The sequence below is a fragment of the Anomaloglossus baeobatrachus genome, chromosome 2 (assembly GCF_048569485.1).
Source record: "Anomaloglossus baeobatrachus isolate aAnoBae1 chromosome 2, aAnoBae1.hap1, whole genome shotgun sequence".
In the NCBI taxonomy this organism is placed as follows: Eukaryota; Metazoa; Chordata; class Amphibia; order Anura; family Aromobatidae; genus Anomaloglossus; species Anomaloglossus baeobatrachus.
In genome coordinates this window covers 391295528-391320763 of record NC_134354.1, presented here as the reverse complement: position 1 = coordinate 391320763, position 25236 = coordinate 391295528, and the positions used below count along the sequence as shown (strand labels likewise).

The following is a 25236-nucleotide window of genomic DNA, read 5'->3' as shown; positions in this document are numbered from 1 at the left end:
AAATGTCTTACTGACAATGCTCCGGATATGGCCGGGGGACATGATGACATGTCAAGTTGTGAAAGACTGTGGACGCCCAAGGTGGCCATAGTAAATGTAGAGAAAGGCAGCGTTCTTGTGATGATGCTAACGAAAAGGCTGGCGGCGTTAATTTGTAACAATGATGTGCATGAGGGGGCATGGTTAGAGAGGTAAGGAGGATGTAGAGTAATTGGGAGAGCGTCACTATGACACAAATGAGGGAGCATGGTCGCTGCGTCCGAAAGCGTCCTAGTGGAAAAGGTGAGGGTATTGATGGGGGCATGGGATCGCATTGCTATGACGTAAAATGCAGGTTTGATGTGAAGCACTATAAGAAAGGGCAATAGTATTGAGGAAGAGCTCTATGGTAATAGAATAGGGCAGTGTGTTAGCCATCTCCTCCAGTCTCTCTTTGGCATACCACTATATACAGTGCCTTGCGAAAGTATTCGGTCCCCTTGAATTTTTCAACCTTTTCCGACATTTCAGACTTCAAACATAAATAAAAAATGTTAATGTTATAGTGAAGTATCAACAACAAGTGGGACACAATTGTGAAGTTGAACGAAATATATTGCTTATTTTAATTTTTTTGGAAGAAATAAATAACTGAAAAGTGGTGTGCAATATTATTCGTCCCCTTTAAGTTAATACTTTGTAGCGCCACCTTTTGCTGCGATTACAGCAGGCAAGTTGCTTGGGGTATGTGTCTATCAGTTTTGCACATCGAGAGACTGGAATTCTTGCCCATTCGTCCTTTGCAAACAGCTCGAGCTAAGTGAGGTTGGATGGAGAGCGTTTGTGAACAGCAGTTTTCAGCTCTTTCCACAGATTCTCGATTGGATTCAGGTCTGAACTTTGAGTTGGCCATTCTAACACCTGGATACCTTTATTTGTGAATCATTGCATTGTAGATTTTGCTTTATGTTTTGGATCATTGTCTTGTTGAAAGACAAATCTCCGTCCCAGTCTCATGTCTTTTGCAGACTCCAACAGGTTTTCTTCAAGAATGGTCCTGTATTTGGCTCCATCCATCTTCCCATCAATTTTAACCATCTTTCCTGTCTCTGCTGAAGCCAAGCAGGTCCAAACAGGATGCTGTTACCACCATGTTTGACAGTGGGGATGGTGTGTTCAGGGTGATGAGCTGTGTTGCTTTTACACCAAACATATCATTTGGCATTGTGCCCAAAAATTTCGATTTTGGTTTCATCTGACCAGAGCACCTTCTTCCACATGTTTGGTGTGTCTCCCAGGTGGCTTGTGGCAAGCTTTAAACAACACTTTTTATGGATATCTTTGAGAAATGGCTTTCTTCTTGCCCCTCTTCCAGGCCAGATTTGTGCAGTGTACGACTGATTGTTGTCCTATGGACAGACTCTCCCACCTAAGCTGTGGATCTCTGCAGTTCATCCAGAGTGATCATGGGCCTCTTGGCTGCATTTCTGATCAGTCTTCTCCTTGTTTAACATGAAATTTTTGAGGGACGGCCGGGTCTTGGTAGATGTGCCGTGGTATGATACTCCTTCCATTTCAATATGATCGCTTGCACAGTGCTTCTTGGGATGTTTAAAGTTTTGGAAATCTTTTTGCAACCAAATCCGACTTTTTAACTTCTCTACAACAGTATCACGGACCTGCCTGTTGTGTTCCTTGGTCTTCATAATTCTCTCTGTGCTTTAAACAGAACACTGAGACTATCACAGAGCAGGTGCATTTATACAGAGACTTAATTACACACAGGTGGCTTATGTTTATCATCATCATGGGTGGCACGGTGGCTCAGTGTTTAGCACTGCAGTCTTGCAGCGCTGGGGTCCTGGGTTCTAGTCCCACTAAGGACAACATCTGCAAGGAGTTTGTATGTTCTCCCCGTGTTTGCGTGGGTTTCCTCTGGGTACTCTGGTTTCCTACCACACTCCAAAAACATACTGATAGGGACTTTAGATTGTGAGCTTCAATGGGGACAGTGTTGCCAATGTATGTAAAGCGCTATGGAATTAATAGCGCTATATAAATGAATAAATATTATTATTATTATCATCAGTTATTTAGGACAACATTGGATCATTCAGAGATCCTCAATGAACTTCTGGAGTGAGTTTGCTGCACTGAAAGTAAAGGGGACAAATAATATTGCATGCCCCAATTTTAAGTTACAGTCATATGAAAAAGTTTGGGCACCCCTATTAATGTTAACCTTTTTTCCTTATAACAATTTGGGTTTTTGCAACAGCTATTTCAGTTTCATATATCTAATAAATGATGGACTCAGTAATATTTCTGGATTGAAATGAGGTTTATTGCACTAACAGAAAATGTGCAATCTGCATTTAAACAAAATTTGACAGGTGCATAAGTATGGGCACCCTTATCAATTTCTTGATTTGAACACTCCTAACTACTTTTTACTGACTTACTAAAGCACTAAATTGGTTTTGTAACCTCATTGAGCTTTGAACTTCATAGGCAGGTGTATTCAATCATGAGAAAAGGTATTTAAGGTGGCCACTTGCAAGTTGTTCTCCTATTTGAATCTCCTATGAAGAGTGACATCATGGGCTCCTCAAAACAACTCTCAAATGATCTGAAAACAAAGATTATTCAACATAGTTGTTCAGGGGAAGGATACAAAAAGTTGTCTCAGAGATTTAAACTGTCATTTTCCACTGTGAGGAACATAGTAAGGAAATGGAAGAACACAGGTACAGTTCTTGTTAAGCCCAGAAGTGGCATGCCAAGAAAAATATCAGACAGGCAGAGAAGAAGAATGGTGAGAACAGTCAAGGACAATCCACAGACCACCTCCAAAGACCTGCAACATCATCTTGCTGCAGATGGTGTCACTGTGCATCGGTCAACAATACAGCGCACTTTGCACAAGGAGAAGCTGTATGGGAGAGTGATGCGAAAGAAGCCGTTTCTGCAAGCACGCCAAAAACAGAGTCGCCTTAGGTATGCAAAAGCGCATTTGGACAAGCCAGTTACATTTTGGAAGAAGATCCTCTGGACTGATGAAACAAAGATTGAGTGGTTTGGTCATACAAAAAGGCGTTATGCATGGAGGCCAAAAAAAGTAAAATTTGGTGGAGGTTCCATCATGGTTTGGGGCTGTGTGGCCAATGCTGGCACCGGGAATCTTGTTAAAGTTGAGGGTCGCATGGATTCAACTCAGTATTAGCAGATTTTTGACAATAATGTGCAAGAATCAGTGACGAAGTTGAAGTTACGCAGGGGATGGATATTTCAGCAAGACAATGATCCAAAACACTGCTCCAAATCTACTCAGGCATTCATGCAGAGGAACAATTACAATGTTCTGGAATAGCCATCCCAGTCCCCAGACCTGAATATCATTGAACATCTGTGGGATGATTTGAAGCGTGCTGTCCATGCTCGGCGACCATCAAACTTAACTGAACTGGAATTGTTTTGTAAACAGGAATGGTCAAATATACCTTCATCCAGGATCCAGGAACTCATTAAAAGCTATAGGAAGCGACTAGAGGCTGTGATTTTTGCAAAAGGAGGATCTACAAAATATTAATGTCACTTTTATGTTGAGGTGTACATACTTTTGCACCTGTCAAATTTTGTTTACATGCAGATTGCATATTTTCTGTTAGTACAATAAACCTCATTTCAATTCAGAAATATTACTGAGTCCATCATTTATTAGATATATGAAACTGAAATAGCTGTTGCAAAAACCCAAATTGTTATAAAGAAAAAAGGTTAACATTATTAGGGGTGCCCAAACTTTTTCATATGACTGTATTCACAATTGTGTCCCACTTGTTGATTCTTCACCATAAAATTATTTTTTTTTCTCTTTATATTTGAAGCCTGAAATGTGGGAAAAGGTTGAAAAATTCAAGGGGGCCGAATACTTTCGCAAGGCACTGTATATTTATTAGATACAGTATACATATGTTTGTATATAGATGTACCCTCATGAATATCACCCTCTTTACATTTATTATGGTGTCTCCCAGCTAAAATGTGCATGCACGTATGATGTATTATTTATAACATGATGTCTATTATAGATATGTACTCATCTATTTTATTTTTGTTATTTTGCAGTAACTGTTTGAAAACGACTCATAGAATCATGGAATGGTAGAGCTGGAAGGGATCTCAAGGTCCATCGGGTCCAACTCCCTGCGAGTGCAGGTTTTACTAAATCATCCCAGCTAAATGTTTAGCATTTGAGTTGAAACGTTGCACGTTATCATGATTGAGGAGCGCCTTACTATATTTACTTACATGTTTTTGGCACTTCAATCAAGGTCTTTCAATTTGCATCCAACAATTGTGCAATGTATTTCTACTCTTGGGACACATCTCTGATTTTATGTACTGCTGTTTTTTCCGTGACCCTTGCGTTATATGTATTTTGGCCAACACTGATTACTGGTAGTTCACCCTTCTCGGCCCACTCTACAAATAGAACTTTCTATCTCTCCTTCCTTAGAGAAGGGCTAGAGAGAATGGTGCAATACCACAAGACTCTAGTTGAACAATTAGTCCAAAAATACCCATCTGACAATACTGGCGGCAGAAGTCATAGTTCCTTTGGCAACCAAGGAGGAAAGATGAGGAAAACGCACACTATGTTCAACAAAGACAGGGAAATGCTATCAAAGGTCTGGGACAGTTTCATTAGACTCTTCCATTACCCAGGCCCTGTTGCAGGGGGTACTCTAACAAAGAGGGAAAAGTTTTGGAAGATGGTGACGGAATACCTGGTTAACCATACCAGCATTCTCTAAGACTTCTCAAGCTCACTGTATGACAGCAGCGGAACATAAAGGCAATTAAAATGTTATTTTTTTCTGCGGAATTCCCATGTACCTTTTCCCACCAAACAAGAATGTGTGAATTATGATTTCTTGATTTTCATGTCCTCCTCCTTCACCATATCAACAGGGTGATTATGCCACCTTCGCTCAAAAATTTTCAAGGGTGTGCATGATGCGCTCCTTCATAATTTCTACAGGCTTACCTCCAAAAATTCTCTTACATATATATATGTATACCCCCAGGGGTAAATATTTTTGAGCCCTTGCAGTTAGTGCATAGGGTTTACCAGTCTAGGAGTCTCACTCCTTAATAATCTGAAAAAAAAAAAATGGTTTCTTGACCTTACTCTACATGTCTTCAAGAGTGTATTGGAGTGCCTCCTTCAATTTTTAGCAGTCCTCCCACATTGTGCATAAGTTTTACCAGTGTATTCGTCCCACTCCTTAATAATGAGAAAACATTTTTTGAGGCCTTCCTCTTCATGTCTTCCAGGGTATATATGAGTCATTCATAATTTTTGTTAGCCTTTGCATATGATGGAAAGGCTGTACTAGCAATGCAAAACTAGAAAAATGCTATATATAAACATAGCCTAAGGGGTAGAGGAGGCTTTTTTCCTCTCTTTTATTTTGCCTTATATACTAGTCATTAGAGGGGCGGACATATCATTGGTGCAACCTGTGCGGACGCACAGGGGCCCAAGAAGTGAGAGGGTCTACCTTCAAGCCAAGTGGAATTGTGCGTTTTCATGAGCTATTGGACTTAAAAGGCCCTATATATGGTTCTAGCACAGAGACCCTCTTTTGTCTGTATCCACTAGTGAGTCAAAATGTAGGAAAGAATGTTTCTTAATATTTTTTTCCTGTAACATCCATTTTATCTTCAGTTTTGAATGTTTTATTGTCAGTCTGTAAAAGTGGAATAATACCCTGACAACATTGTTTCCAGCAGCGACCTGGGAGTCAGAGATGCCTCAAGGTGTTTTCCTCATGCTGTTCTCATTCCATTTTAGCGCTGTTTCTATCTATTACAGAGCTTTTAGGACCTCCCCAGCCCTCCTGGGATCTGCTGGAAAAATGCTCGAGAACCCCATTAACTTCCATTATTTTCATTCCTTGATTCGCGCCCGTCCGAGTGCCTAACCTACTTGATTCGACTACCAAGCACTTGGGCATCACTTCAGGAAGATTTTTTTGTGTGCTCCAGATACCTTAATAAAACATGTTCATCATAGCATCCTTTAGATGCAGATTTCTGTGTCATTAACAAATGGATTTTTGAGTTTTAATCTAATTTTTCTCCTACATTTTTGGAAAGTTAGATCACTTACCGAACAGTAAGTTGGGCATGATGAATTTGCATTCATTCCAGGTAGCGATCCATTTCTGTAACATTGTTCTCCATTGCATTGATAAAGATGACAGGGTACCTATGATAACATCAATAGATAAGATTTATTAGCAAGCTACACTTAGGTCCATTTATATTTGGAGAGAGAAAACATTTTTCAAATTTTTGTCCTGTACATTACCACAATGGATGTTGAACAAAAAAAATTGTAATTGAAGTTCGGACTTTCAGCTTTAATTCAGGGGGTTGAACAAAATGATTGCATAAAAATGTGAGAAACTAAAGCATTTTTTAATCTCAATCCCTTCATTTCAGAGGCTCAAATGTTATTGGATGATTTAAATATTTGGAAATAAAATGTGAATTTCTAAAACTTGGTTGAAAACCCTTTATTGGTAATGACGGCCTGAAGTTACAAACTCATGGACATCACCAGACGCTGTGTTTCCTCCTTGTTAATGCTCTTTACTGCAGCGGTTTTCAGTTGCTGTTTGTTTGTGGTCTTTCTGTCTGAAGTTTAGTCTTTAACAAGTGAAATGCGTCTCTATTGGGTTGAGATCGGGTGATGACTTGGCCATTCAAGAATATTCCACTTCTTTTCTTTAATAAACTGGATGACTTTGGCTTTATCTTTTGGGTCATTATTCATCTGTATTATGAAACTCCAACCAATCAGTTTGGCTGCATTTGGCTGGATTTGAACACACAGTATGTCTCTGAAAACCCCAGAATTCATCCGGTAGCTTCTGTCCTATGCCACATCATTAATAAACACTAGGGACCCAGTGTCACTGGCAGCCATGAATGCCCAAGTCATCACACTGTCTCAGCCGTGTTCTACCAGTTATGTGCTTTGCTTTGGGTCATGAGCTGTACCATGCCTTTACCATACTTTTTTCTTTCCATCATTCTGGTAGAAGTTGATCTTGGTTTCATTTGTCCAAAGAATGTTCTTTCAGATCTGTGCTGGTTTTCAAGATTTTTTTCTAGCAAAGTCCAATCTAACCTTTTTCCTTCTTGAGGTTTATGAGTGGCTTGCACCGTGCAGTGAGCCCTCTGTATTTTATTTCATGCAGTCTTCTCTTTATGGTAGATTTGGATATTGATATGCTGACATCCTGGAGATTATTGTTTGCTTGGTTGGATGTTGTGAAGGGGTTTCTCTTCACCATGGTAATTATTCTGTGATCATTCACCACTGTTGTCTTCCGTGGGCTTCCAGGTCTTTTTGCAATGTTGAGGTCACCAGTACTTTCTATCTTTCTCAGGATGTACCAAACTGTAGATTTAGCCACTCCTAATATTGTAGCAATTTCTCTGATTTCTTTTTCTGTTTTCGAAGATAAAGGATGGCTTGGTTCACCTGCATGGAGAGCTCCTCTAACCGCATGTTTACTTCTCAGCAAAAACGTAAAAAAACAAGCACCACATCTCAAATCAACTTCAGGCCTCTTATGTGCTTAATTGAGAATGAAATAAGAAAGGAATTGCCCACACCTGCCCATGAAACAACCTGTGAGTCAATTATCTAATTACTTTTGGGCCCTTTAAAACCAGGGTGGCACATATAAAGAAGCTGAAACTCCTAAACCCTTCATAATATTTTAATGTGGATACCCTCAAATAAAAGCTAAAAGTCAGTCCATTATATAACTATAACATGTTTCAGTAAACAAGTAAAAAAAAAAAATTGTCAGTGTCCAAATATACAGTATATGGACCTAACTGTATATAAAAGCAGAACAAATGGGACATTTCTCTATACCTCTGCAGTAAAATGAAATATTTCTAGAAATGGGTAGTTTGCTGCAGCATAAATTAGAACAGTCGATTTACACAACAGGCCAGTGGCTTCTTTCTATGAAGATTTAGTAAAATCTAAATGTATAAAAATGATAGTACAAACATTTTTTTTTATGGCAAACTCTGTATCCTTCATAATTGGCTACATGAATGATATGCTCATTTGTGGTTATCTCATATACTATAGTAGCCAACCAATATCATGGCATATGTAATACAAGAAATACAAGCCATACTTTCCATCCTTCCTAAATTGAATCATTGGACCCTACGAGAATTGGCAGGTTTTTTTTACAAACTATCATGTTAGCAGCTGTTACTGTTAGCAACTGGTCATTCCTTCCAAATGACTAACCACCTTATGTAAATATCTAAGCATAGTAAGAATATAATATTAATTATTATACATTTTTCAGTTATAATGTACACCAGGACTGGGTAAAGTGCGGACTGCGGGCCACATCCTGTTCTCTGGTTGTTGCAGTACGGCCCACGTACTTACACAGCTAAAAAGATGAAAACAGTGACCCATGGGAAGCACCATGCTTTCGCCTGTCCGCCTCCACCTGTTTCCCGATGTCACAGGATGCAGACAGAAGAGAATTCATTGGTGGAGGGCGAAGCTGCTCATACTATATTTAGGAGGCTATGTGGCGGCTCACACTGTATATAGGGAGGCTATGTTGGGTCTCACATTTTATATAGGAGGCTAAATGAGCTCTTATATTGTATTTAGAAAGGCTATGTGGGAGCTCATACTGTATATAATGGCTCATACTATTTATAGGGAGGTTATGTGAGGACTCAAACTGTATATAGGGACTACGTGGAGGCTCACACTATCTAGTGGGTATGTAGGGGCTGACACTTTATGTAGGGAGGCTATATGGAGGCTCCCTGTACATAGAGAGGCTATGAGGGGGCTCATATTGTATACAGAGAAGCTATGTGGGAGATCACATTATATAGAAAAGCTATATGGGGCTCATACTGTATATAGGGGGAGGAGGAAAGATCCAGCATCCAAGTCCACGTAATATAAAACTTTGATTTTATTAATAATTCATTCATGTTAAAAAAAACATGCATCAGGATAGCATGCAACAGATGTGTTTTGGATGTCTAGCGTCCTTAAGCAGGCTTCACACGCTACGATTTCGCTACAGCGATCTCGTTGGGGTCACGGATTTTGTGAAGCACATCCGGCCGCTGTAGCGATGTCGTAGCGTGTGACTCCTAGGAGCAATTTTGGAATGTTGCAAAAACGTCCAAAATCGCTCCTCATTGACATGGGGGTCCGCTGCCAGTTATCGCTGCTGTCGCTGGGGCGAAGTTGATCCTCGTCCCTGCGGCAGCACACATCGCTACGTGTGAGGCCGCAGGAACGAGGATCATCTCCTTACCTGCCTCCGGCCACAATGCGGAAGGAAGGAGGTGGGCGGGATGTTACGTCCCGCTCATCTCCGCCCCTCCGCTTACATTGGGCGGCCGCTTAGTGACGTCACTGTGATGCCAAACGGACCGCCCCCTTAGAAAGGAGGCGGTTCGCCTGTCACAGCGACGTCGAAGGACAGGTAAGTATGTGTGATGGGGGTGTGCGATTTTGTGCGCGACAGGCAGCGATATGCCCGTCGCCCACAAACGATGGGGGCGGGTGTCATGCTAGCGATATTGGGCCGGATATCGCAGCATGTAAAGCCACCCTTAGTCATAGGGGGCTAAATGAAGGCTCATAATGTATTTAGGGGACTGTGCGCGGGTTCATACAGTATGTAATGGGATGTTAGCATAATTAATTTTGCTTAATATTAAGTGATTATTTATATATATTAATTAGAATTGTAAATAATATGTTAATATCAATAGTGAGCAGAATTAATTTCATCCTATTCGTTCGGTTCTCCACAACAGTCATGATGTCTCATGTGGCCCCTAAGGAACATTAATTACCAACCCCTGATGTACACTATAGGGTCTTTAATTTTAAGTATTCTAATAGATGGATTAAATAGTAGGCCCAATTTTTGAGGTTAAATTAAAAAGGGAACAGTTTGGTCTTTAAATCTTTGGACAGTGACTGAATTTCCGTGCTTTAGGAGCTGCAATGCCACTATTTTGGATTTAACATGAAACAACTGAAATGCTATTGAAGTGTAGACTTTTAGGTCTAATTTAAGGGGTTACACATAAATATCCTATGAAACGTTTAGGAAGTGCAACCATTTTTCTACAAAGTCTTCTCATTTCAGGGGCTCAATAGTAATTAGACAAATGTCTGAAGACTAGAAGCCACGGACATTACCAAACGCATGATTTTTCTCTTTGTGATGCTTTGTCAGGCCTTTACTGCTTGTTGCTTGTTTGTTGGTCTTTCTGTCTTACATTTTGTATTAAGCATGTGAAATGCAGTTCGATGGGATTGAGACCTTGTGATTGTCATTGCAAAATATTCCACTTATTTGTCTTATAAAACTCATATGTTGCTTTTGTATTATGTTTTAGGTCATGGTCCATCTGTACTGTGAAGCATCATCGATCAATCAACCTTGGTGCATTTGGATGAATCTGAGCAGAAAGTATAGCCCTGTACATTTCAGAATTCATCCGGCAGCTTCTGTCTTCAGTCACATCATCAATAAACACTACTGACCCAGTGCCACTGGAAGCCATGCATGCTCATGCCATCACACAGCCTCCACCATGTATTACAGAGGATGTGGTGTTCCAAGCCTTCTCCATATTTTCTTCTTCACGTCATTCTAGTACAGGTTGATCTTACCTTCTTCTGTCCAAATAATGAGTTGCACCTTGTGGTTTTCTTCACGATGGAAAGGATTCTGTGATCATCCGCCACTGTTGTCTTTTTCTTTGGATATCCAGCCCGAGTTCCCAAGCTCATCAGTGTACTTTTTTTTTTTTTTTTTTTTTGCAGAATGTACCAAACTGTTGATTTGGCTACTCCTAACATTTCTGCCATCTCTCCAATAGATTTCTCTCTTTTTTTTCAGCCTAATAATGGTCTTCTTTTCATCTATTGTGTACTCCTTTGACCTTCCTTGTGAATTTATAGCATCAGCTCGTAAATGCAAATGCCACACTTGCAATGAGCTCCAGACCTTTGACCTGTTCAATTGATGATGGATTAATGAGGGAATAGCCAATGCAGCCCGTTAAAGTACTTTTGAGATAATTGTTTATCTATATGCAGTTTAAGCCTTTATTAATTATAGTGCCTTGTAAAAGTATTCGGCCCCCTTGAATTTTTCAACCTTTTCCTACATTTTAGGCTTCAAACAAAAAGATAAAAAATTTCAATTTTATGGTGAAGAATCAACAAGTGGGACACAATTGTGAAGGTGAATGATATTTATTGCTCATTTTAAATTTTTGTAACAAATAAAAAAACTGAAAATTGGAGCATGTAATATTATTCGGCCCCTTTGAATTTTTTAACCTTTTCCCACATTTCAGGCTTCAAACATAAAGATAAAAAAAATGTAATTTCATGGTGAAGAATCAACAACAAGTGGGACACAATTGTGGAGGTGAACGATATTTATTGCTTATTTTAAATTTTTGTAAAATGTAACAATTTAAAATTGGGGTGCGAAATATTATTCGGACCCTTTACTTTCAGTGCAGCAAACTCACTCCAGAAGTTCATTGAGGATCTCTGAATGATCCAATGTTGTCCTAAATGACTGATGGTGATAAATATAAGCCACCTGTGTGTAATCAAGTCTCCGTATAAATGCACCTACTCTGTGATAGTCTTAGTGTTCTGTTTAAAGCACAGAGAGCATTATGAAGACCAAGGAACACAACAGGCAGGTCTGTGATACTGTTGCAGAGAAGTTAAAAAGCTGGATTTGGTTGCAAAAAGATTTCCAAAACTTTAAACAGTCCAAGAAGCACTGTGCATGCGATCAAATTGAAATGGAAGGAGTATCATACCACTGCAAATCTACCAAGACCCGGCCGTCCCTCAAAAATTTCATGTCAAACAAGGAGAAGACTGATCAGAAATGCAGCCAAGAGCAAGAGGCCCATGATCACTCTGGATGAACTGCAGAGATCTACAGCTTAGATGGGAGAGTCTGCCCATAGGACAACAATCAGTCGTACAATGCACAAATCTGGCCTTTATGGAAGAGTGGCAAAAAGAAAGACATTTCTCAAAGATATCCATAAAAAGTGTTGTTTAAAATTTGCCACAAGCCACCTGGGAGACACACCAAACATGTGGAAGAAGGTGCTCTGGTCAGATGAAACCAAAATCGAAATTTTTGGGCACAATGCCAAACGATATGTTTGGTGTAAAAGCAACACAGCTCATCACCCTGAACACACGATCCCCACTGTCAAACGTGGTGGTGGCAGCATCATGGTTTGGGCCTGCTTTGCTTCAGCAGGTACAGCGAATGGTTAAAATTGATGGGAAGATGGATAGAGCCAAATACAGGACCATTCTTGAAGAAAACCTGTTGGAGTCTGCAAAAGACCTGAGATTGGGACGGAGATTTGTAATTCAAGAAGACAATGATCCAAAACATAAAGCAAAATCTACAATAGAATGGTTCACAAATAAAGGTATCTAGATGTTAGAATGGCCAAGTCAAAGTGGAGACCTGAATCCAATCGAGAATCTGTGGAAAGAGCTGAAAACTGCTGTTCACAAACGCTCTCCATCCAGCCTCACTCAGCTCCAGCTATTTGCAAAGGAAGAATGGGCAAGAATTTCAGTCTCTCGATGTGCAAAACTGATAGACACATACCCCAAGCGACTTGCAGCTGTAATCGCAGCAAAAGGTGGCACTACAAAGTATTAACTTAAAGGGGACGAATAATATTGCACGACCCACTTTTCAGTTATTTATTTTTTTACAAAAGTTTAAAATAAGCAATAAATATCGTTCTACTTCACAATTGTGTCCCACTTGTTGTTGATTCTTCACAATAACATTAAAATTTTTATCGTTATGTTTGAAGCCTGAAATGTCGGACAAGGTTGAAAAATTCAAGGGGGCCGAATAATTTCGCAAAGCACTGTATATAACTGTATCTTGAATATTTTTTGCTTTGGTAAACAGCTAAAATGCCAAAACTAGTGTCATTTTCCAAATATATCTGGACCTACAATGGGGAAAATAATTATTTGACACACTCCTGATTATTTGCCTGCACCTACAAAGAATGCAGAGGCCTGTAATTTTTATTGCACGTACACTTCAACTATGACAGACAAAACCCCTCCAAAATTCCAACAAATCACATTGTATGATTTTTAACCCCTTAACGACCGCGGGCAGTAAAACTATGTCCTAGCGGTCATAACGTTACTGCCCGCGGTCTGCCGGCAGCAGCATGCCGCGATCGGCGCACATCTCAGCTGATTTTCACAGCTGAGATGTGTGCCTGCTAGGCACGAGCAGAATCGTTATCTGCTCGTGCCATTTAACCACTGTAATGGTGTTGTCAATATGTGACAGCGCCATTATAAACACGATCGCAGTAAAGTTTTACTTACCGCCCGATACCGGAAGTCACGTGACATGATCATGTGGCTTCCGGTGGTTGTCATGGTAGCACAGGGTCATGTGATGACTCCTGTGCTAGACATGAACCACTTTCACTTTCGCTTTGTACAGAGGCCAGGGAAGCAGGAAGTGCACATATCTGCTGTTTACAGCTGTGTAGCTGTGATCAGCAGATAGTGCAGAGCGATCGGATTGCTGATAGCCCCTTAGGGGGACTAATAAAATAAAAAAAAAAGTTAAAAATAAAGTTTTAAAAAATTAAAAAAAAACCTAAAAGTTCAAATCACCCCCCTTTCACCCCATTGAAAATTAAAGGGTTAAAAAAATAAAAATTATACACACATTTGGTATCGCCGCGTTCAGAAATGCCCAATCTATCAAAATATAAAATCAATAATCTGATCAGTAAATGGCGTAGCAGCAAAAAAATTTCAAACGCCAAAATGATGTTTTTTTGTCGCCACAACTTTTGCGCAAAATGCAATAACAGGCGATCAAAACGTAGCATCTGAGCAAAATGGTACCGTTAAAAACATCAGCTTGAGTCTCAAAAAATAAGCCATCACTGAGCCATAGATCCTGAAAAATGAGAACACTATGGGTCACGGAATATGGCGTAAAACGTGCGCCACTTTTTTCAGACAAACGTCTGAATTTTTTTAACCCCTTATATAAAAGTAAACCTATACATGTTTGGTGTCTACGAACTCGCACTGACCTGAGGCATCACACCCACACATCAGTTTTACCATACAGTGAACACAGTAAATAAAATATCTCAAAAACAATAGCAATGTCTTTTTTTGCAATTCTTCTGCATTTGGAATTTTTTTTGCCGTTTTCCAGTACACTATATGGTAAAACCTATTGTTTCATTTAAAAGTACAGCTCGTTCCGCAAAAAATGAGCCCTCACATGACCATATTGACTAAAAAATAATAAAGACATCTCTCAAAAAAAGAATGGCGAAAAAAAAAACGGAAAGGGGTTAAATAATTAATTAGCATTTTATTGCAAGACATAAGTATTTGATACAGTAGAATTACTCAAATTAATATTGGGTACAGAAACTTTTGTTTGCAATTACAGAGGTCAGACGTTTCCTGTAGTTCTTGACCAAGTTTGCACACACTGCTGAAGGGATTTTGTCCCATTCCTCCATACAGACCTTCTCCAGATCTTGAAGGTTTCGGTGCTGCCGTTGGGCAATATTGAGTTTCAGCTCCCTCTAAAAATTTTCTTTTGGATTCAGGTCTGGAGACTGGCTAGGCCACTCCAGGATCTTGAAATGCTTTTTACAGAGCCACTTCTTAGTTGCCCTGGCTGTGTGTTTCGGATCATTGTCATGCTAGAAGATCCAGCCACAATCCATCTTCAATGCTCTTCCTGAGGGAAGTAGGTTGTTGGCCAAATCTAGCGGTACATAACCCATCCATCCTCCCTTCAATACGATGCAGTCGTCCTGTCCTGTCCCCTTTGCAGAAAAGCACCCACAATGTATGATATTTCCACCATCGTGCATCACAGTTGGGATGGTGTCCTTGGGGTTGTACTTATTCTTCTTCCTCCTCCAAACACGGCAAATGGAGTTGATCCCAAAAAGTTCTATTTTGGTCTCATCTGACCACATGCCTCCTCTGGATCATCCAGATGGACATTAGTAAATTTCAAATTGGCCCGGACATGTGTTAGCATGAGCAGGGGGACCTTGTGTGCCCTGCAAGATTTTAATCCATGACGGTGTAGTGTGTTACTAATGGTAATTTTTCAGACTGTGGTCCCAGCTTGCTCTCCTCAGGTCATTGACTAGGTCCTTCCATGTAGTTCTGGGCTTATATCTGACCTTTCTCTGAATTATCCTTACTCCACGAGGTATAATCTTGCATGGAGCCCCAGACAGTCATCTTGTGTTTCTTCCATTTTCTAATAATTGCGCCTGTAGCCCATCCCAGCCTTGTGCAAGTCTACTATTTTGTCCCTGGTGTCCTTAGACCACTCTTTAGCCATGGTAGAGTGGTTGGAGTGTGATTGATTGAGTGGACACTTATTTAATACAATAAGATGCTAATTACTTATTTAAAAACCATACAATGTGATTTTCTTGATTTTTTTTTTTGCGGGGTGGGGGTTGATTCTGTTTGTCACAGTTTAAGTGTACCTACGATAAAAATTACAGACCTTGCCATTCTTTGTAGGTGGGATACTTGCAAAATCAGCAGTGTATAAAATACTTATTTTCTTCACTGTATCTCTATATCCAAAGCTCTAACAGGTGTACTTACTGTTGGCATGTCATCCATGGCTTCCTGATAGGAGAGATAAAGAAACATTACTGTTATAGGTAGTTCTGAAAAAAATCATCTAAAAATATAATGACCTATTACAATTAGTATTACATCTAACACCTCTGTGTGAGCAGTCATGAAGATTGTTTCATCGAGACACTGGTTTGGATCCCAGCTCCTACAAACAGAATCACAAGTTTCAAATGCTGTAAAAGATACGTATATGTAATAGTATCCTGTGAGGTGTTGCAGAGAAAATATAGTATTTCATGTTGCCACTTAAGACAATGGGTGATCATGTAATAAATGTTAAGTTCTGATAAGTTAAGCAGGTCCCTAACAGGGTATATAAATAGGTGTTGTCCTGAGCAAGTATGTGATTTGCATACTTCTGTGTTGTGAATGTCGTCTGTGTGGGTGCTGTTTTGAAGCTCCCTCTGGTGGCCAGGAATGGTAGTGAAGCTGAATTTGAGCCTGTGACTCAGACAGGTGTCGACGTTAATTGGGAATTAGGGAAGTCCTATTGCAGACAAGTCTGGTCTATATAGGAAAGCACTTTTTGCATTGAATTGTATATTCCTCAATCTCTGTTCCTGGCTTGCAGTTCTGGCCGTCCCTGTTTCCCTGAGCAAGACTTCTGCAGATACGTTCTCAATTTTTTCATTGCTTACTGGTTTACACCTTAGGGTGGTTGTTTTCCTTGTTTTGCTTTGTATCTGTTTCCTTGGTGAAGTTTGGTTTCTCTTGTGTTGTGAGCATGGGGGTTTCCCCTTTGCTAGTTCTCCTGCAGGAAAGGGATTTTTTCCCTGTCTAACTTGCTTATTTGTTCTTCTGTATTTTTGTGTTTTGTTTGGTATTTTGTTCTATTTTGTTATCACATACCCACCCATGAGCCAAAGACAAAATGTAAGATGTATTCCAGTAAATACATAACTGGATATAACCACAAATGATACATATATGTGCACGCAGCTAATGATGTAAAATCAATATAAAGTGCAATAGATACTGTATATATTTATATGGCACCAGAATACACTGAGGTAAATAGTAAGAATGGATCTAATATCGCAGCTTATAAATAACAATTGATGTAGTTATAAGATGCACTATATGTAAAGTGCATAGATATAGCAAATAAGTGCAACCAATAAATAGAGAAAAAAAGATCACAGTATATTAGATCACTGGTTTGTGTGCGAAAAACAAGTTATGACTGAGGTAGAATAGTAAAAGTGCATAAACAGACCAGCAAAGATATGAAACTCTAATAACTACGAGTATATTACACATCCATCTCAGGCCTCTTTCAGACGTCCTTGTCTCCGGTACGTGTTTGGTCCTTTTCCTCACGTACTGGAGACACGGGCACACGTAGACCCATTAAAATCAATGGGTCTGCGCTCACGTGTGTGTTCTGCCATGGACCGTGTGTACATGTGGAGCATATGTGTGTCCGTGTGCTCCAGCATCATGCTCTCCGGCATCACGGGTGTCACATGGAACGTAAACGAACCACATGGAGGTGTTCCGTGTAACACGCGCCGGAGAATAAACACGTGTTTGAGAAAATAAAAAAAAACTTTACTCACCTTCTCCTGCCCTGCTGTCTCTGCCGCTGCTGTCACTTGCTTCCCACCGCCGCTCATTATGCTCATTGAATATTCACTTCACTGCGTCCGGAAGCAGCAGCAGCGGGGAGTCGGCAAGACCGGAGACCGAAAATCAGCACCACGGACACCAACGCCAGGGACAGGTGAGCATAAAGTTCTCGTCCTCCGTGTGTTATCACGGATAACACACGGAGAACACACGTGTGCCATAAACACGAGTCACGGAGGGCAAAACGCATCTCTGACACGTCCGTGAAAAACGTGTGTGGTTTTTCACGAACGTGTGAAAGAGGCCTCAAAGTGTATAAATACAGTATAAGTCAGGGTGCAATGTTGTGAATGTTAGTTATGTCTTGGCTGCTGGGAGGCTCCCTCTGGTGGCCAGGAAGGGTTTGGACAGAGACCAGGTGTGTTGTGCAGTGGGTGTTTCCTTTCCTAACTCTCTGCTTATTTAAGTCCTGGTCTGATTGCAGGCTGTTGCCGGATGTCAGTTGTTCTTTGTATCTCCAGCCTGCTTAATCCTGCTCTACATTACATCCACTCCAGATAAGTTCTTGCTCTTTATTTATTGCTTGGTTCTTTTGCTTATCTGGGTTTGTCATTTGTTGTGGTTGGTTTCAGTTTATTTCCTTCCAGGGATTTTCCCCCTCAGTGGATTGTTGAGGAACTCCCTGCAGTTTTGTGTGGAGTATAGCTCCTTTGGGTCCATGTGTTTATGGCTTGTTGAATTTGTTATATTCTTGTTTTCTGTTCATTGGTATGACAAGGGCACCTGGTATAGGACGGAGTTCAGATCGAGCGATCTGAGGGCCTTTTTGTACCATCAGGAAGTTGGCATTTGGCAGGGTTTTTCTCTGGCTACCATCAGTCCCTTTCCTGTCTTTTCCCATTTTAGTCAGCGGGGGCCTCACCTTTTGCTAATCCTGTCATCTACCTGTGTATTGTGTTTTTCCTATATCACCGCAGTCTTTGAATGTGGGGGGCTTGCTATTCTTGTCTATTTTCTGAGGCAGAGAGTTATTCATCTTTCCTACCTTTAGGATAGTTAGTTCTCCGGCTGGGTTCGCGGTGCACAGGATGTTAGTTCACCCCTCGGCTACTTCTAGTTGTGTTGTTAGTAAGGGGATGGCGGCCAGATTAGTTGCCAATGCTCTTGTCACCTTTTTGCCAATGATTTGTGGTGATCTTCCATGGTTCCGGATCATAACAGTGCACTACATAAAGTGTACACAAGATGGCATCTGAGCACTATCTGCATTGTTTTTTTGATTATGTGCTAATTTTTAAATAAGATCTAGACTCAATCTTTCTTAATCAGGATAATGTGCCCTAATGAGAGTAATATCGCCAATTCTAATAGCCCCTATAAATCATAAAGTTATTTTTAATAAATAAAATAAGTACTTAAGGGGGGAGTCAAAGTCTGTAGTGTTAAATTAAACAACAATCCCATAGAAAGCCCACATATATATAGATATTGATATAATTAAAGTCCCAAATAATAAAATATATCTAAATGGGGAAAGTTTTAAAATTTAAGGTAATAATATTCACAGATATTTTATTAAGGGGGGACTTTGGAGGTCGTCTGAGCTATAGCTTTTTTGTTCAAACGTAATAAGAATATCTGTGTATATAAATAATCAAAATGTAGATGTAGTTGCATAATTATCTGTCTGTCTATGCAGCCATCGCGTAGACCCTTAATATAATTTAAAGTTGTAAGTCATGAAGGGGTTACCACGAATGAGAACAGATGTACAACCGATGAAAGTCTCTTAATGATGAGTAAAAGTCTTATCAGTAGCTTCACACAGAAAGAATGTACAAGAAACAAATAATGTGCTGTGAGAAATTAAGGAGTAAAAAACTCCCTGTTTAGCTTCAAGGTTCTTCATGCATATTGTATAATTGGATCTATCTAATACACGGGTCAGTTGATGACGCTGGCTCAAGGAGAACATGTCTGTGTATTCATTGTCTGATACATCGATATATTGGCACTGATATACAGCTAATACTGTCGGACTTAGACTACATCAAAGAAGCCCTCAGAATCCTATCGGACCCCTTATATTATGAAGTTGTCAATAAAGAGAAATATGATCAAGCTGTTGTATCTTATAAGGTTCTAATTCAAGGTGCAGTTGATGCTAATATGCTGAGTCCAGCTGAAAAAAGGTTCCTCCAGGTGAATAATTCGCCATTATCCTTTTTTTACCATCTCCCGAAAGTTCATAAAAATCTGCTTAATCCACCTGGGAGGCCTATTATTTCTGGCATCAACTCCCTTACAGCGAACCTAGCCCACTATGTGGATTTATTAATGCAGCCACATGTCAGGAACCTCAAAAGTCATCTTAGGGACTCAGCTCATCTGATAGAATTTCTAAATGGAATCACATGGAACAAGTCCTATACCTTTGTTACAATTGATATAGCATCCTTATACTCAAATATTCGCCAACATTTGGGCTTGTTAGCTTTTCTTTTTTTCTGGAGGATGACAGCAGGTTTCCTCCCCTCCAAAAAAACTTTCTTTTTGAAAGTATGCACTTTATTCTTCATAATAATTTTTTTGCTTTCTTGGGAAAATTGTATCATCAGCGTATCGGTACAGCTATGGGCTCTAAAGCCGCATGCTCCTATGCTAATTTGTTTATGGGATTATTTGAAATACTATTTATTGATAACGGCTCACATGAGAGTGGCATTATCCTGTATTAAAGGTTTATTGATGACTTTATAATCTGGGATAGTGACCACTCAGACATCAGAACTTTGTTAGATGAACTGAATTATAATGACTGGGGTTTGGACTTCACAGCAACTATATGCGATAAAGAGATCAATTTCTTGGACCTAACAATTTTTCATGATAATGATAAAATCCTCACCAAGACTTTCTTTAAGAAAGTAGATGCTAATGCCTATATACACTTTGGAAGTGAGCATTATGCTAAATGGCTACATAACATCCCCCTTAATCAATAGAAGAGGATTAGGAGAAATTGTTCGCGTGACACTGATTTTAGAGATCAAGTAGATGTTCTGAGGGGACGGTTTTCAGAGAAAAGATACCCTGAATCTTTAGTTCGAAAAGCCTACCAGGAGACCGCTAAACTCAAACAGTCAGATCTCATCAAAGGGAGAAAAGTTCCCTTGGATCTGACAAAGGTAGTTAAGGGTAAAATGGCAAATGACATCAAGGACGAATTTGCATTTAATTTTATTACCACCTTCAGTAGGGATAATTTAACCATAAGGGATACCCTATCTAAACATTGGTTCATCCTGCAAAAAGATCCCATTCTCAGCTCCATCTTACCTTCAGCTCCTGGTGTCACCTTCAGACGAGCACCTACTATTAAAACCATTGTTGCCCCCAGTAGACTCAGAACAGTAACACCTAGCCAAAATAGGAATACTCCAACCATGGGGGGAGCTTTCAGATGTGGGTCAAAAAAATGCTTGTGTTGCAAAAACATTTACCACGGGAGGACCACCTTTAGCGCTCCTGGCTTCTCTGAGAATTTCCCAATAAGGGATCATTTGACATGTCAGTCCGATTATGTGGTTTATTTGGTGGCCTGCATATGTGGGAAGCAGTACGTGGGTCAGACCAGTCAGGAGCTTCATAATAGAGTAAACTCCCATCGCCACAACATCAGAACTGGCTTCCTAAAACATGGGCTGTCTAAACATTGCACGATTGCACACAATAAAAATCCAGATTTTAAAATCAGCCCATTGAGCAGGTTCCCCCTAATGCCAACAATAGGGCAGAAATGCTCAGTAGAAAGGAAACCTATTGGATCCATAGACTGAATACTCTTAAACCTTTTGGCCTCAATGAGATTACTGATTTATTTTACTAATTTATGAGAATGTGCTTTTATGATATTTTAGAACCTTAATAATTGCTTCTTATGTTTTATCTTGTTCCATATATTATCTTATACTTTTTATATTTTTAAATATTTTTTATATATAAATTTAATTCTTATATATAAATATAAATTTTTATATATAAATATATTTAATATATTTTCTTCCACTCATGTTATAAATGTCGCTATAATTGCCAGTTCAGATATTCTATAAATCTTCCCCCTTTTTTTTGCATACTTAAGACATACTGGAAACATATGTTTGTCTTCAACCCCTGTGCATACCATACATGTGTTCTGGCATTTTATGTATTTCGATCTATTTGGATCAAGGTGGATTCTATATTTATATTTATATTCTTGCCTATATCACTACGTGTTTCAAATAATATATTGTTTTTAAACTCCCTTTCCCTCTCTCCCTGCTTTCCAGTGCAAAGATTAGCTTTTTGTTTTTTTCGGCACACCAGTTATGGGAGAGATTTGTTTGGATGCTATGTGAGATTAAAATGAACTACCCTTTGTCCTTCCTAGCACTGTCGGGCATGATCCCGCTTCACACTCCCCTGAGTAACTCATTCGTGATATGTTGTATCCCCTTCTCCACGGCATGATTACATGTATTTTTGTGTTAAAATCATTTACTGACACTGATTGCACGCACGCGCACTACAGTTAGTTCCCACGCTTCTGAACCTTTTTGACCTCGCTATGTGAGGAGCTTGCTACTTTCCATGTGAAGCGCGCCTGCGCTTTGCAATTTTTCCCACGACTTGAACTCATTTCACCCCTTTTCATTAAGAGAATTTGCCTCTATCCTTACGCATGCGCACAACATTATCCCTCTGTTTTTCCCTCTGTTTTATCATAACAGATTCATCCTAATAGTCTTTATAGTGCTCAACCCCAACCATCTTTTTAATTCAAGTGCACTTTTTCACATATATAATTAATTAAAATTGGGTAACCATCGAAGTCTGACACTAAATATAAATAATAATAATAAAAATAATATTATTTGTCCTACTTGAAAAAATAATATATGCCCTGTTTCTATATGCTGTGATTTGCCTAGTGCATGTCATTTGCACTAGGTTATTAATGGTTTTTTGTAGCTAATCATGAGGCACCACTAAATCCCCCTGATAGTGTAATGGTTGTGAGATGGCCGGTCAACTTCACAGCCTCTCTACTCCGGGTTCGTGTCAAATATCACTATCAGTTGTATATCTATATCCCCCTTTTTTCTCCTTTTTTCTTCCTTTTTTTCCTTCTTGTCCCCTTTTTTTTCTCTTTCTTACACTAAATCGATTTTTTATGAATTTCTAATTGCTTGATCCTTTATTATGAATGTTCTTTTTGGACTAAATGTATCAATATGTACCATATTTGATTGTTGGAAGAAAAATTTCCAGCGCGGTCCAAATTCTCATATAAAAAGTCATCTTTATTAATTAATCCATAAAAAATAGGAGCATGATTAAGACTCACGTCGAAACGCGTAGCTTTGTGGGGTCCTACTAATATCTATGTATCTTGCTGACCGCCTGTAAACCCCTATTTTTTATGGATTAATTAATAAAGATGACTTTTTATATGAGAATTTGGACCGCGCTGGAAATTTTTCTTCCTTGATTCCTATATGGCAGCCCAGCCCTCCGTGCGCAGCCCTGGATATACAGCGGATCACAGCAACTCGGTGAGCTGATTTTTCTCTTTTTTGTCTGGATATTTGATTGTTGGAAGGGCCCTATGACGCGGCTTTACTCCACGTGGCTATGAGTCACTGCTCTATAGCACATGGTGAACTGACGTCATAGCCAGGGATCCCCTTCCTCCTTTCTCTTTTTTTCTTTTTTTCTGTACATCCCTTTTTAAAGGCTCCTCCTTGGTTTCTGTAAAGTTCTTTTCCCTGAAGAAGGAGGCAGTTGTGGTCTCCGAACGCGTAGGAATGAAATGAAATAAAAGAATTGTGTGTTCAACACTGATGTCCGTGGTCTTCAAGCGCGGCGCTAAACCTGTTTTCCTCCAGTTCCAAAGTTGATGTTCCACTTGTACAACAGGGCTGCTGCTGGACCGCTTAGGCACTCGCTTATGCCACTAAAGGAGTTGTGACTGGCACAACCCGATCAGGTGAGTGCACCACTTCTTTATACTTTTTATCCAGTAAATCGGGTAAGACCCTATTGCGCCTTTTCTCTCCCAATTTAGTTTATACAGCTAATACGGCACAGTCTCTGATTTTCCCGTATGAAGACTCCATTAGCAGTCTTTACCTAAATTCCTCCCTTGACACTCTTAGTGTATGTAAACTTTTGACTTTGAAGAAAGTAATAAAAATGCCTTAAAACATTGCCTCTCATTATTCTGGCATTTGGCAAATATAAATAATTTTGGTTCCTAATTGACCTAAAACAAGAAAGGTTTCTTGTGATTTCATGTCAGATAGTGAGAAAAACATGCATGTGTCTTTTTAGAGAGTGTATGTAAATTTATGGTTTCAACTGTAGTTAATAAATAATATTTGTCACATGTCTACTTCATATCAGTACCATTTTTGAACCATTTTTTTTTGTTAGAAGGGTAGAAGTTCAGCAATTTCTCATTTTTACAACAAAATTTACTCAACCATTATTTTTAGGGACCACATCATTGAAGTGACTTTGAGTGGCTTAGGTGGCAGAAAATACCCCAAAATGTCCCCATTCTGAAAACTTCACCCCCCCAAGCTGCTCAAAACTACATTCAAGAAGTTTATTAACCCTTTGGGTGCTTCATAGCAACTAAAGCATTGTGGAAGGAAAAAATGAAAATTTTATTTTTTCCCACAAAAATGTTAGTTTAGCCCCAAATTTTGCATTTTTACAAGAGTAACAGGAAAAAATGCACCATACAATTTGTTGTGCAATTTCTCCTGAATTCACATTTGCCCAATAGGTGGTGGAAAACTACTGTTTGGGCACACGGCAGGGCTCAGGAGGGTAGGCGCACCATTCAACTTTTAGAATGTAAAATTGACTAGAATCGATAGTGAACGCCATACTGTGTTTGTAGAGCCCCTGATGTGACTTAACAGTGGAAGCCCCTCACCCCATTTTGGAAACTAGACCCCTCAAGAAATGTATCTAGACTTGTGGTGAACACCTTGAACCCCAGGTGCTTCACAGAAGTTTTCACCATTGAGCTGTGAAAATAAAAAAAAATCAAATTTTTCCCACAAAAATCTTGTTCTAGCTCCAAATGTAGCAATTTCACAAGGATAACAGGAGAATCTGCACCATACAATTTATTGTGCAATTTCTCCTGAGTATGTAAATTTCTCCGGTGCGTAAGAAAAAAATTGCCAAACACGTACCGGAGGCACGTACGTGTGAAAGAGGCCTAAAGAAGTGTTCCCGGAGCCCATGTTAGTGTTATGACATTCGAGCCCCACGACCAATCAGCGCCCGGTGTTTGACTCCCCGCCTTCGGAAAATTGAGCAGGATGTGAGCGCTGTGATGACTTCCTGCTGAAACATCTGAAGGTGGGGACAAGGAAGCCAGGGCTAGCTGGTCACGAGGTTTGCGTGTTATAATAATGTCATGTGGGCCCTGGGAACGCAGCTTTAGACATCGCTGAAACTGGGGGCCACATTGGAAGTGAGTATAAGCTTACTTATTTTTATGGGAGTGAACATGGGGAATGAGAAGGGGTTAGCTAAGTAGTGGATAACCCTTCAATAATAGCAGTTCTGCATTATTGTTTAGTTTCAGACGTAGATTGCTCCAGGACCTTTGGTAACATCACGGTCATGTGACAGTGTCACCGATTTTACCAAAGGCCCTGTACCCTGTGGCAACCTAGAAACACTGAAGAAAAGGAGACAGACAGGTAATTCCTGTATACTGTGTAAGTCATGCATTTTGTGTGCGTGTCATGCATTAAGTGTGT

The 25236-nt window shown here is 39.7% G+C and overlaps 1 protein-coding gene across 1 annotated transcript in view; it reads right to left on the bottom strand.

Moving 5' to 3' along the window:
• The window catches only part of LOC142291494 (uncharacterized), a 216824-nt gene that overhangs the window by 68740 nt on the left and 122848 nt on the right, over positions 1-25236 (bottom strand). The window contains exons 5-6 of the mRNA XM_075336057.1: positions 15800-15823; positions 6158-6256 (exon numbers count right to left, since the gene is read on the bottom strand). Of these exons, the coding sequence (XP_075192172.1) occupies positions 6158-6256; positions 15800-15823 (123 nt within the window). The remainder of the gene's footprint in view (positions 1-6157; positions 6257-15799; positions 15824-25236) is intronic.